Source organism: Heterodontus francisci, chromosome 30 (assembly GCF_036365525.1).
Source record: "Heterodontus francisci isolate sHetFra1 chromosome 30, sHetFra1.hap1, whole genome shotgun sequence".
Taxonomy (NCBI): Eukaryota; Metazoa; Chordata; class Chondrichthyes; order Heterodontiformes; family Heterodontidae; genus Heterodontus; species Heterodontus francisci.
In genome coordinates, this window is record NC_090400.1 from 35,119,342 (window position 1) to 35,132,573 (window position 13,232).

Below are 13,232 nucleotides of genomic sequence, written 5' to 3' on the forward strand. Positions count from 1 at the left end.
CCTCATCTTACGATTAGGCACTTTACAGCCTTCTGGACTCAACATGGAGTTCAACAATTTTGGATCATGAACCCCATTTTGATTTTTTTTTTACACCATGTACCGATCTTAAAACTGTTTTTTCATGTTTTTCCTTTCAGACGGAGTTGATCATTATTCTGCCATTAACACTCTCTCTGGATTATTGCTCATCTTTTACTACAACTATAAGCACTCCTTTTGCTTTTTCTTCCATGATATCGTTGGCATTTAATCTCTCCTGCCCTACGCCCTATCAAAGACCTTCCATTTTCTTCTTTCCTCCACACACCGCCCTCACCCTCGCCCCCCTCCACCCAAAACCCATTACATATCTAATCGTTGCCAGTTCTGATGAAAGGTGATCGACCTGAAACGTTAACTCAGTTTCTCTCTCCACAGATGCTGCCAGACCTGAGTATTTCCAGCACACCAATTTTTATTCCAGAATTTCTTTAGTTGGATCTTGGAAAATTTAGTGACATCAGGTAAGTGTCTGCTGTGCCAACTCCATTTTTTATTTTGACAATGTCAAACAACAGGCAAACAGGACAAATTTAATCACTTTATTTAACTTTGTCAGTTAAAAGTTTACTTGACTATATATTTATTATACCTATAAATAAGTTCTTTAAACATTCCTTTTTTCAAAGAATGTGTATTCTTTACAGTAAGTATACAAGAACAGCAACATGAAGACATTACACCAAAAATGAAAAGCCCCTTCAGATAAGTGAGCCAAATGTAGTCATTAACTGAGTTCAGTAGGAGAATTTTCCAAATCTGTATGAAATACATGTACAAGAATCAGATGACTTTCATAAATTAAAAATTAAATTAAAAAGTTAAACAGTGCAAAAGTACTGGAAATGCCAAGATGGATAGATTTGGAGGGGGGGGGGGGGAAAAAAGAGAGAAAATGAGGGAGAAAAGGATCACAAGCACTTATTAAAAAGGGGAGGTGTGGGAGTCACTGCTACGCCACTCTTCGGTGCAGTCCTGGATGCTGAGCCCTGATCCAGCTCCTAGCAGATACTTGCATTGCTCGGAGATCAGACATTACCACGTGTTCCTATTCGGTATCCTATTTTACTGAGCTCAGCTTATGACCCTATATGCTCTCCATAATGAAGACCGCCTGCTTCCATTTCTGTTACATTGTCTGCCTCCATCCCTACCTCAAGATATCTGCTGCTAAAACTATGCTTTTATCAAATCCAGACACTGACTATCCAAAACTCTTCTGATGTATCCTACACCATGCATCAAATCTTCCTTCCCCCAGTCTTGTCCTTGCAGAGCTATAATGCTCCTGGTCTCGAACATCTCAAATTAATTCTCATGCTCAAATCCATTCATGTCTATCCCTATCTGTTAACTCATCCAGGCCCACAGCACCTGCCCCAACTCTTCCTTGGTCTCTGGCCTCTTGTGCATCCTGCCCTCCCTTCAGCCCATCATCAGTGGCCACGCCTTCGACTGCCCAAGATCACACTGTCTGGATTTCCCTCCTTAAAAGCAAGCTTTTGGTCACCCATCCAATATCTCCTCCTTTATCATTGTCCATTTATCGATTATGCTTTTTTGAAACACTTTGGGATATTTTTCTACATTAAAAAGTCTACGTAAATGCAGAATGGATTTGCTCTACTGCATTTAGGTAATGAAAATTTCGAAGGAATTTCTGATTCAACAAAACAAATTACCAGAAATTTCCACCAGTACCATGCAGAAAAGGCTCTCTGAGTTAAACAAGAGGACCATCGGAGAACCAAGTGTGATAATGAGGTGTGAATCAGCAAAGGGAATAACTCTCCATGAGGAAGAGGAAAAAGTGGCAAGGGCAATGAATTGGCAGGGTTAGGTAAGGAGTGACTGCATTTTTTGTACTTAGCCACCAATGCATTTTATATATGGGAAGGTGGCTGGAGTGATAATATTTTATAATTTTTTTTTTAAAGCTCCCAATATTAGAGAAGTTTTACAACTGCTGAAATAGACTAAACTTAGGCAAATAAACCCTTGGTTCTTACAGAATTACAAGTATTGTCAATATGAGGTAAAAGCAGTCTAATAGAATTGGGTTTCATATTTCCCACCAGGAAAATATAATTAGAGCAGATCTAAAATAAATTCAGTCAGAAGTACCACTAATACTACAGAGCAAGTTAAGGCTATGCTTTAAGATAGAGCCTGATCCTCAAATATGTAAAATACTTGGCAGCTAGAAATGGTGGCCAAGTTCAGAATATTTTTATATCGATTCCAAGTACATGGAGTTTATGAAAGAACGCGGGATTGAAAAAAAAAACTGGAGGCAAGTCCAGATTGCTAAACTTCAGGTTTGGAATCTTACTCAGTTTTTGCCTCCAGATTGAAACTAGATGCAGTTATATCGGTTCACTGGGTAATGACAAATATGAATTATTAGTATAAACATTTACATGTACTTACAATCAGGTATGCTTACCTTTTGTCTGACGCTCGAAGCACCTTTGCAAACACCTCAAGTTCACAGAATTCACCACCCAGCTGGCATAGACGTCCTTGTTGATAAAGCTGCAAAAGGCAACGGGGATTTTAGTCAGAAAAATTACAGCACTTATGATGACCATACAAAATATATTTTGGTTACTTGTAATAAACCATATTGGTTCATTTCCCCAGTTTTATTCAGGCTTACCACTGTTTTTGTTCTTTTGCATATTACTTAACAAGCAGCAGTTGTACAAAGTTTCTTTATGGCCAAAAGTTAATGCTGGGAATTGATGACCTTCCACTGTGGGTAACTGGTATCATCAAGCTACCCCATGTCAGGTGCAGCACGTTTATATGAACAGACTATTGTTTCCTCTATACTGCTCCCATTGCAACAAGGTTTTTTTTTTCTCAGTTTGCACATTAGCTGTCCTGTAGCCTCTCAGTGAGCCTGCCACCTTAGTATTGAATTATGATTTATGCTTACTGAAATGTCCAACCTGCTTTTGCTTCAAAGCCCTCAGTGAGAAGACAAAGATAACTTTCAACCCATCATTGAAATGGACTATAACCCAAAAATGGCACTTTTGAGACTGGAAACACTCAAAATGGAAAGACTCAAACATAAACACATAAGTCAAGGTTATAAAAGATAACTAATTACAACTTGGATCGCAAACCTCCAGAACCTCAATGTAAACTGCACGATCAAGACAGAAAGACATGATTTGAGCAGTGCGAATTACACCCTCTTGGTCCTATTTCCAGGTTGAAATATCCACATCAGAGGAACTACTATGTAATCAAGTCTGTAACTTCATGATTTATCACGTACTGTTGAAGCATAGGAAGTGATCCAAGTTGTAATTAGTTATCTTTTACAACCTTGATTTATGTGTTGTTTATGTTTGAGTCTTTCCATTTTGAGTGGCTCTGCAGTTTCCAGTCTCAAAAGTGCCACTTTTGGGTTATAGTCCATCTCAATGATGGGATGAAAGTTATCTTTGTCTTCTCACGGGGGGCTTTGAAGCAAAAGCAGGTTGGACATCTCAGTAAGCATAAATCATATTTAATTCAATACTAAGGTGGCAGGCTCACTAAGAGGCTATAGAACAGCTAATGTGCAAAATGAGGGAAAAAAACCCTGTTGCAATGGGATCAGTAGAGAGGAAACAATAGTCTGTTTATATAAATGTGCTGCACCTGACATGGGGTAGCTTGATGAAGTTGCTCAGCATGAAATCCTACACAGTACAATATACAATTTGCTGAACTGAATTTAAGGAATTAAATTAAATTGTGGCCTTTTCATGTTTGGTTAAGTCCACGAGATACATAGATGCAGTACCACATACATAGATGATGTGATATCCTCTATATTCCAACGGCACTCACAAATTTGAATGAGTTTACCCGTAAAAAAACTTTAATTTGTAAAGATAAATAAATAGCAATTTTTAAGTAATAAGCTGAACCATAAGTTCTCCTTTTGTGGGAGAAACTAAAATTAGGGGGCACAGTTTAAAAATAAGGGGTCTCCTATTTAAGACAGATGAGGAGAAATTTTTTCTCTCAGGGCCATGAATCTGTAGAATGTTTCCCCGGAGTGCAGTGGAGGGGGGACATTGAATGTTTTTAAGGCAGATGCAGACAGATTCTTGACAAACAAGGGAGTCAAAGGGTATCGGGGATAGGAAGGAAAGTGGAGTCGAGTTGACAAACAGATCAGACATGATCTTCTAAAATGATGGAGCAGGCTCGAGAGGCTGAATAGCCTACACCTGTTCCTAGTTTGTATGCGTGCTCGTACGTAAAGTGAGAAACTGCGACCCATGGATAGTGTAATGATCCTGCTTTTTTTTTAAAGAAATATGTGGTGTGCCTTTAAGGCTGTAAGAGATCAGTACTTCTTTAAGGCAACAAGCTAGCTTCAGGAGTCACCAGAAAGTGCATCTTGATTGCCATGGATACAATCAGAGACAGAGAACAGGATATACAATGTTGCCGTTTAACTGTGAAACTAGCTGAAAAAAAAACTGGCTTTGGAGAGACAGTTTGAAACAGAGACTGTATTTCCAGCATGTATTGAAGGAAATAGGAGAGGTCTCTGTCAATTTAAACTGTTTATTTTTACCTCTTAAAATTCTGAAAGTTAGGCCAGATTGATTCGTTGGAAGTGGTTGCGAATTGTTGATCTGCTGTGGTCATCGCTGGAAAGAAGAGTTTGAAGGTTCAAATATTGAACAGAATTACTGAATGGCCTATCGATGAAAAATTGTTTTCCTTTCCTCATCAGACCCTGGAAGATTGGGAGTGGACTTTGAATCTGAGGACTGTTGGTCAGGAAGCATAAATCTGCAGGGACTTTGCTGCTTTTTCTATTTTTAGATATTGGTTTATCTTCGTAGTGTTTTCTAATAAATAGTTGATTTGTTAATATCTAAAAGATACCTGGTTGGTTCATTTTGGGGTTACTAGATTATTCAACTCGGCTGTGTCTTTCTTTGATTTGGGAAAGCTTAGAGATATATATGTTATGCGACCTGTGGAGTGACGGGACTGAATTGACAGTGCGTTGCTCCCACCGCAATTAGAATCATATTTTGATTGGCAGCTTTGTCTTGAGCGGTCGTGTCATAACAGTAGCTGAAGAAACCCAGATACGCAAGTTGATTATTTGCTATTGCAATAATTCAAAACAAAACATTTCAGGGGAAAGGGGTGGAAATGAACTGCCACCTACTTTTATATGCATGAGTATATATTGTGTACTGTATAATTTTAAAAGTTAATGCCAGGGAGGGTCTAAGACGTTCACCTAGCTCCAGCAAGTCTCGCTTCTGGGAGATGTCTTTTATCTTCTATTTCTATCCAGTACTGTGTTAATTAAGTCAGAAAGACATAATTTGAGCAGTGTGGATATTTGAACCAGAAAAGAGGGTCAAAGGAACTACAATGCAATCAAACCTGTAACTTCATTACGTATTATGTCTGCCTGGAGTTTACCACAAAATCCATGAATTTCAAAAACAAAAATGGTACATTTAAGCCACAGGTATGGAGAGTAAGTAGTGAGTGTAACCAAAAACAAGTGGAGTGTGTTGAGACAATCAGAAAAAAGACACAGTCTTTCACTTAATGCTGTCAAGGCAAAGTGTGACCGCAAAGATCATATTTTTACAGCTGTCATTGTACATAAACTTGTGCTGTTTTGTGCACCCTACTCATTTAATTTCTGTAAATTAGTTAGTTCATTTGGTATCTGAGCCCAGCTCAAGCATCAAGTTGATAATCTAGAGTGGCTAGGATAGAAAGTGCTGTAGAAATCTAGGATGGATTGCAGGTTTTGCAAAGGCTACAGAAACAGGAGTAGGCTATTCAGCCCCTCAAGCCTGTTTCGCTATTCAATTAGGCATTGGGTGACCTGGATCGCAACTCAAATTTAACTGCCTTAGATTCCCTTGATACACTTACCTAACAAAAATCCATCAATCTCAGCTTTAAAAGTTATGATTAACCCAGCATCCATAGCCCTTGGGAGAAGAGTTCCAAAATTACATAACTTAACCCCAAGTCTTAATATAATTCTAGTGAAGTACCTGCTCCAAGGTAGATATATATTTTCCTGAGGTTCGCTGCCCAAAACTGAATGCAGTATTTCAGATGGGGCCTGACCAAGGATCTACAGAAATGAAGCATCAATGACAGATCATTGGCTGCAGTTTCTGATTCATAAAGGATACATTGTCTTACAGGAAATATGGCAAAACATCCACAAGAGGGAATGGCTCATTAATAGACCTTAAAATTATATCAGTGAGTGGCAGGAGATGCGCATGACCCTCAAGGACATCGACATTAGCTCTCACAAAAAAAAAACCTTGACTGAAGTTATCAGATAGAAATTTAGGTCACTTAATATCATTGATATTACATTGAACATTGGAACAAAATACCACTTAGCTTAGCCATCCAGACCCATTTTCAGAATCCAATCTCCAGATCGTTAAAAATTTTCCTAATCCAAATGCTTTTATGACATCTCATCTGACGACTTTATTTGAGACAATATTCCTTGTACTGGTGGCAGTTTCATAAGTCAATTAAGGACAAAGGCTATTTACTGACATCACAAATTCTTTATCTTGTACTGATTGGTGGATCCTGGAAAGTGGCAGCACTTCAGGTTCCACAGAACAATCATTTTTTTTCTAGTTGAATCATAGTTCTGTAACAGGTAGTGCCTAGCCAACAGATACTCCATTTAATATGAACTTTAAAAAAACTCCAGTTTAAGTCTCTTTTATTCCATGTCACTGGTACAAGAATAGTATAATACAGAATTCAAACCTGAGAAAGGCTTTCAAAAACACAAAGCACCACTAGTAAATGGCCACTCGTTCCAGCTAAATTTTAATAGTTCTACTCTTCGGTGCAAATTTTAAATCCAGAAAAATAGTCAGTTTTCCTCTCAAAATTCAAGTATCTTCATCTCTACTACAATAATATGAGCATGCTGTTGCACCAAAATGGTCAGTACAAAAAGGGTTCCAGAAGCCAGCTAAATAGCAGACAAAAAAAAAAATCCATTCCACAGAACATTATGTCTGTATTTGTCCATTACCAAAAAAAGGTTCAAGACTACTCATGTTAAATCGCAGGCAACCTATTCACATGGGTTCTCACTTTTGATCACTGTTCAGCAATCTCTGCTGGAAGTGTATATATACTGATGTCAAGCAAGGGTAGGATCTAGCTTCGGATGTGTTGCCCTCTGCTGTTCAGGATTCTTCCGACAGCCACCATCAAGGCTCACATATGGTTACTTGGGCAAGATATTGGCACCCATGGAATCATATCCAAACAAGAAGCTAACAGCTTGAGGATAAAAGGGAAGAGAGAAAAACTGATAAGTAAATGAAAGCCATGTTTTTGAAAGAAAAACTTGCATTTATATAGCTCTTTCCACAACTACCAGACATCTCAAAGTCCTTCACAGCCAATTATTTTTGAAACACTATTATGTAGGAAACACGGCAGCCAATTTGCACACAGCAAATTCCCATAAACAGCAATATGATAATGACCAGATAATGTTTTTCTGATGTTGTAGGGATAAATATTGGCCAGAATACTAGGGATAACTCCCTTGCTCCTCTTCGAAATAGCGCCCTGGATCTTTTACATTCACCCCAGCAGGCAGATGGGCGTCTGTTTAACCTTTCATCCAAAAGGCACGTCAGACAGTGCAGCCCTTCCTTAGTACTGCACTGGAACACCAGCCTTGATTTTAGTATTGAAGCCCTGAAATGGGCTTGATGAAAATGGTGTGGTATGTGAGATTTGAAAATAAGGATGTGACGTTAAGAAAAATGTGGTGTTGCTTAACCAGAAGCCAATGCAGACACACAGACACACAGACACACAGACACACAGACACACAGACACACAGACACACAGACACACAGACACACAGACACACAGACACACAGACACACAGACACACAGACACACAGACACACAGACACACAGACACACAGACACACAGACACACAGACACACAGACACACAGACACACACACAGACATGAGTGAACAGGACTTGGTGTGAGTTAGGACATGGGCAGAGTTTTGGATCACCTTAAGTTTACGAAGGGCAGAACGAAGAAGGCTGGAAAGGGATACATTGGAATAGTCAAGTCTAGAGGTAAGAGGCATGGATGACGGTATCAGCAGATTAGCTGAAGTAGGGAGAATCAGCCGATGTTATGGAGATGGAAATAGGCAGTCTTAAATGATGTGCTGAGGTCCAGAAGCGGAGATACTACACAGTGTTTAAAACCCAGACTAGTCACTCTTACTAGAACTGATCTGTAATTGGACACAGCCATTTTTGACCCATCTACTAGACCACTCTACTACACAATTATGCAGCCACATGGGCCTGGGTGGGGATGGTGGGAGCCACAAAACACACTAGGCTTTGTTTTATGTTGAACACAATTGACAAAGCACGCTAGAACTTGATTGTGAGCACAAATGGCATCCTTATTTTCCTTATATTTTGCCAGCAATCTCAATTTAATGTAGGAAAAACAACCACACAGGAGAAACGGCGTCAAAATGTAACAGGAGGCATCATTGCTACTCCTTTTTGTGCCTAGGTTACAGACTGGCTCTTAAGTATTGGAAAGAGGTAAATTACAGCGCTTAACCTAACCAGGCTTTATCTGCAACTTAAGACATTCTAGAAGCTAAATCGGACAGCCCCCAAAAATGGGCGCAGTAATTGTAATGCATGATTACTCTACAACCAGAGTAATACAGACAGCGTGCTAACTTCATGCTGACGGCTCACAATAATGATTTCTGTCGGCAGCTAGTGCTAACCACTGACTACATGCAGCAGCAGGGAACCCCAATATTGTTACTTGCCAGCACTACTTAACGTAACATTCCTTGTTCCAGTCCTACTCAGGCCCCCTTCCCCAACTCTTTGTCCGGTACATTGATGACTGTATTGGTGCAGTTTCCTGCTCTCGCCCCGACCTGGAAAACTTCAAAACTTGCTTCCAATTGCTACCCTTCTTTCAACAACACATGGTCCATCTCCGACACTTCCCTTCCTCGACTGTCTCCATCTCTGGGGATAGACAGTCCACTGACTCCCACAGCTACCTCAACTACACTTCATGTAAGGATTCCATTCATTCTCCTAGTTTCTGTCTCCAACGCAACTGTTCTAATGATGCAACCTTCCATAACAGTACTTCTGATATGTCTTTCCTTTTCCTCAACCAAGGATTCCCCAACATTGTGGGGTTGACAGAGCCCTTGACTGCGTCCACCCCATTTCCCACACTTCTGCCCTCACCCCTTCTCCGCTCTCCCAGAACCATGACAGGGTTCCCCTTGTCCTCACAGTCCACCCCACCAGCCTCCACATCCAAAGGATCATCCTCTGCCATCTCCAGCGCGATGCCACCAAACATCTTCCCCTCCAGTCAGCATTCCGAAGGGACTGTTCCCTCTGCAACATGCTGATCCACTCCATCACCTCGTCCCCTTCCCACGGAATCGTAGAAGGTGCAACACCTGCTCTTTTACTTCCTCTGTCCTCACCATCCAAGGCCCCAAACATTCCTTCCAGGTGAAGAATTTACTGTACTTTCAATTCAGTAGACTGTATTTGCTGCTCACAACGTGGTCGCCTCAACACTGGGGAGACTAAATGCAGATTGGGCGACCGCTTTGCAGAACACCTCTGCTCATTTCACAAGTAAGACCCCGAGCTTCCGGTTGCTTGCCATTTTAATTCACCACCCTGCTCTTGCCCACATTTCTGTCCTCGGCCTGCTGCAGTGTTCCAGTGAAGCTCAACGCAAGCTTGAGGAACAGCATCTCATTTTCTGATTAGGCACTCTACAGCCTACTGGACTCAGTTCAATAATTTGAGCCCCATTAATTTTTATTTTTAAATTTTTTTTTACCATTTGCTAGTCTCTGGACAAATGCTTTATCTTTTACAACAACTATTTAGCACTCCATTTGCCTTCTGTTCCATTACATCTCATTTAATCTCTCCTGCCCTCAGTGTCATCACAGACCTTCCCTTGTGTTCTTACCACAAACCACACCCCCCCAACCACCTTTCACTTGCTCAAAGACTGTTAAACATTTTCAGCTTTTGCCAGTTCTGATGGAAGGTCACAGACCTGAAACGTTAACTATGCGTCTCTCTCCACAGATGCTGCCAGACCTATTGAGTATTTGTGGCACTTTCTGTTCTCACTGCTTAAAGCTAGCCTGCACCTCATAAAATGGAAGGTGCATCGTAGCTGCTGGAGATCACTGTTACACGGCACTGTTCTCAATGGCTGACCATGGGAGGAGAGTGTGCACCAAGGCTTTCCAACACAGCACTGGTGGTCTTGGTGGTGGAGGTGGAACAGAAGAGATGTGCAGTATCTGCAGGATGGCAGACACATGCTAAGGCGGCAGTGGGAACCAATTTCTGCACAGGTCAATGCCAGAAATTTGGCCCCAAAAGGATCTGGATGCAGTGCTGCAAGAAATTTAATTACCTCACAAGTTGTCACCGTCAGGGAACGCATCTTCAAATCCCTTATCCTACCAACTTCACCCACCAGACTCAGCCACTGCTCAATTCACCTCACTCACCCACCAACCAAAACACATACCTGACATTAATATGCTTCACCACACCCTCAGACACTAAACACTGTTGCAACCCTCACACAGCTATTCATCCATGTGTCCTAAAGGACATAGCTGCTAGACTGGGTATGGGCAGGTGGTGAGGGAACCAACAAGAGGGAAAAAACATACTTGACCTCGTCCTCACCAATCTGCCTGCCACAGATACATCTGTCCGTGACAGTATGGGTAGGAGTGACCATCACCCAGTCCTTAGAGACAAAGACCCACCTTCAAATTGAGGATATCCTCCATCGTGTTATGGCAATACCACCGTGCAAATAGGATAGATTTCGAACAGATCTAGCAATGCAAAACTGGGCATCTATGAGGCGCTGTGGGCCATCAGCAGCAGAATTGTACTCAACCACAATGTGTAACCTCATGGCCCAGCATATCCCCCACTCTACCATTACCATCAAAACAGGAGACCAACTCTGGTTCAATGAAGAGTGCAGGAGGGCATGCCAGCAGCAGCACCAGGCATACCTCAAAATGAAGCGTCAACCTGGTGAAGCAACAACATGGACTACTTATGTGTCAAACTGCGTAAGCAGCATGCAATAGACAGAGCTAAGCTATCCCATGACTAATGGATCAGATCCGAGCTCTGCAGTCCTGCCACATTCAGTCATGAATGGTGGTGGACAATTAACTGGAGGTGGAGGCTCCACAAATATCCCCATCCTCAATGATGAGGGAGCTCAGCACATCAGCACGAAAGATAAGGCTGAAGCATTTGCAACAATCTTCAGCCAAAAGTGCCAAGTTGATGATCCATCTCGGCCTCCTCCTGAAGTTCCCTGCATCACAGATGCCAGATGTCAGCCAATTCGATTCACTCCATGTGATATCAGGAAATGACTGAAGGCACTGGATACTGCAAAGGCTATGGGCCCAGACAACATTCCAGCAATAGTACTGAAGCCCTGCGCTCCAGAACTTGCCGCATCCCTGGCCAAGCTGTTCCAGTACAGCTACAACACTGGCATCTATCCAGCTATGTGGGAAATTGCCCAAGTATGTCCTATACACAAAAAGCAGGACAAGTCCAACCCAGCCAATTACCGCCCCAGTCTACTCTCAATCAGTAATGTGATGGAAGGTGTCATCAACAGTGCCATCGAGCGCCACTTGCTTAGCAATAACCGGTTCAGTGACGCTCAGTTTGGGCTCTGCCAGGGCCACTCAGCTCCTAACCTCATTACAGCCTTGGTTCAAACATGGACAAAAGAGCTGAACTCGAGGTGAGGTGAGAGTGACTGCCCTTGACATCAAGGCAGCTTTTGACCAGGTATGGCATCAAGCAGCCCTAGCAAACCTGAAGTCAATGGGAAATCGGGGGAACTCTCTGCTGGTTGGAGCCATAACTAGCGCAAAGGAAGATGGTTGTGGTTGCTGGAAGGCATTCATCTCAGCTCCAGGACATCACTGTAGGAGTTCCTCAGGGTAGTGTCCTAGGCCCAACCATCTTCAGCTGGTTCAACAATGATCTTTCGTCAATCATAAGGTCAGAAGTGGGGATGTTCGCTGATGATGGCGCAATGTTCAGCACCATTAGCGACTCCTCAGATATCGAAGCAGTCCGCATAGAAATGCAGCAAGAACTGGACAATATCCAGGCTTGGGCTGATAAGTGGCAAGTAACATTCACGCCACACAAGTGCCGGGCAATGACCATCTTCAACAAGAGAGAATCTAACCATCTCCCCTTGACATTCAATGGCATTAGCATCGCTGAATCCCCCACTATCATCCTAGGGGCTACCATTGACCAGAAACTGAGCTGGAGTAGCCACATAAATACCATAGCTACAACAGCAGGTCAGAGGCTAGGAATCCTGTGGTGAGTAACTCACCTCCTGGCTCCCCAAAGCCTGCCCACCATCTACAAGGCACAAGTCAGGAGTGTGATGAAATACTCTCTACTTGCCTGGATGGGTGCAGCTCCAACAACACTCAAGAAGCTCGATAACATCCAGGACAAAGCAGCCCGCTTGATTGAAACCCCATCCACAAACATTCACTCCCTCCACCAGCACATAGCGGCAGCAGTGTGTACCATCTATAAGATGTACTGCAGCAACGCACCAAGGCTACTTAGACAGCACCTTCCAAACCCACGGCCTGTACCAACTAGAAGGACAAGGGCAGCAAATGCATGGTAACACCATATACAACTTCCCCTCCAAGTCACTCACCATCCTGACTTGGAACTATATCGCTAGTCGCTAGGTTAAAATCCTGGAACTCCCTTCTTAACAGCATTGTGGGTGTACCTACCTCACATGGAATGCAGCGGTTCAAGAAGACAGCTCACCACCACCATCTCAAAAGCAATTAGGGATGGGCAATAAATGCTGGCCTAGCCAGCGACGCCCACATCCCATGAATGAATGCATGAATGAATGAAAAAACAGCCACATCACCTGAAACATATTGCATGACATTCACTGAAACATTTCTCTTTCACTGGAAAAGGTGGCACAGAACCGGAGGCAGCAAAATAACTATAGGGGG

At 42.3% G+C, this 13,232-nt stretch overlaps 1 protein-coding gene across 1 annotated transcript in view; it reads right to left on the bottom strand.

The window, feature by feature from the left end:
* Positions 1–13,232, bottom strand: part of appbp2 (amyloid beta precursor protein (cytoplasmic tail) binding protein 2) — a 91,713-nt gene that overhangs the window by 60,069 nt on the left and 18,412 nt on the right. The window contains exon 2 of the mRNA XM_068010362.1: positions 2,489–2,577. Coding sequence (XP_067866463.1) covers positions 2,489–2,577 — 89 coding nt within the window. The remainder of the gene's footprint in view (positions 1–2,488; positions 2,578–13,232) is intronic.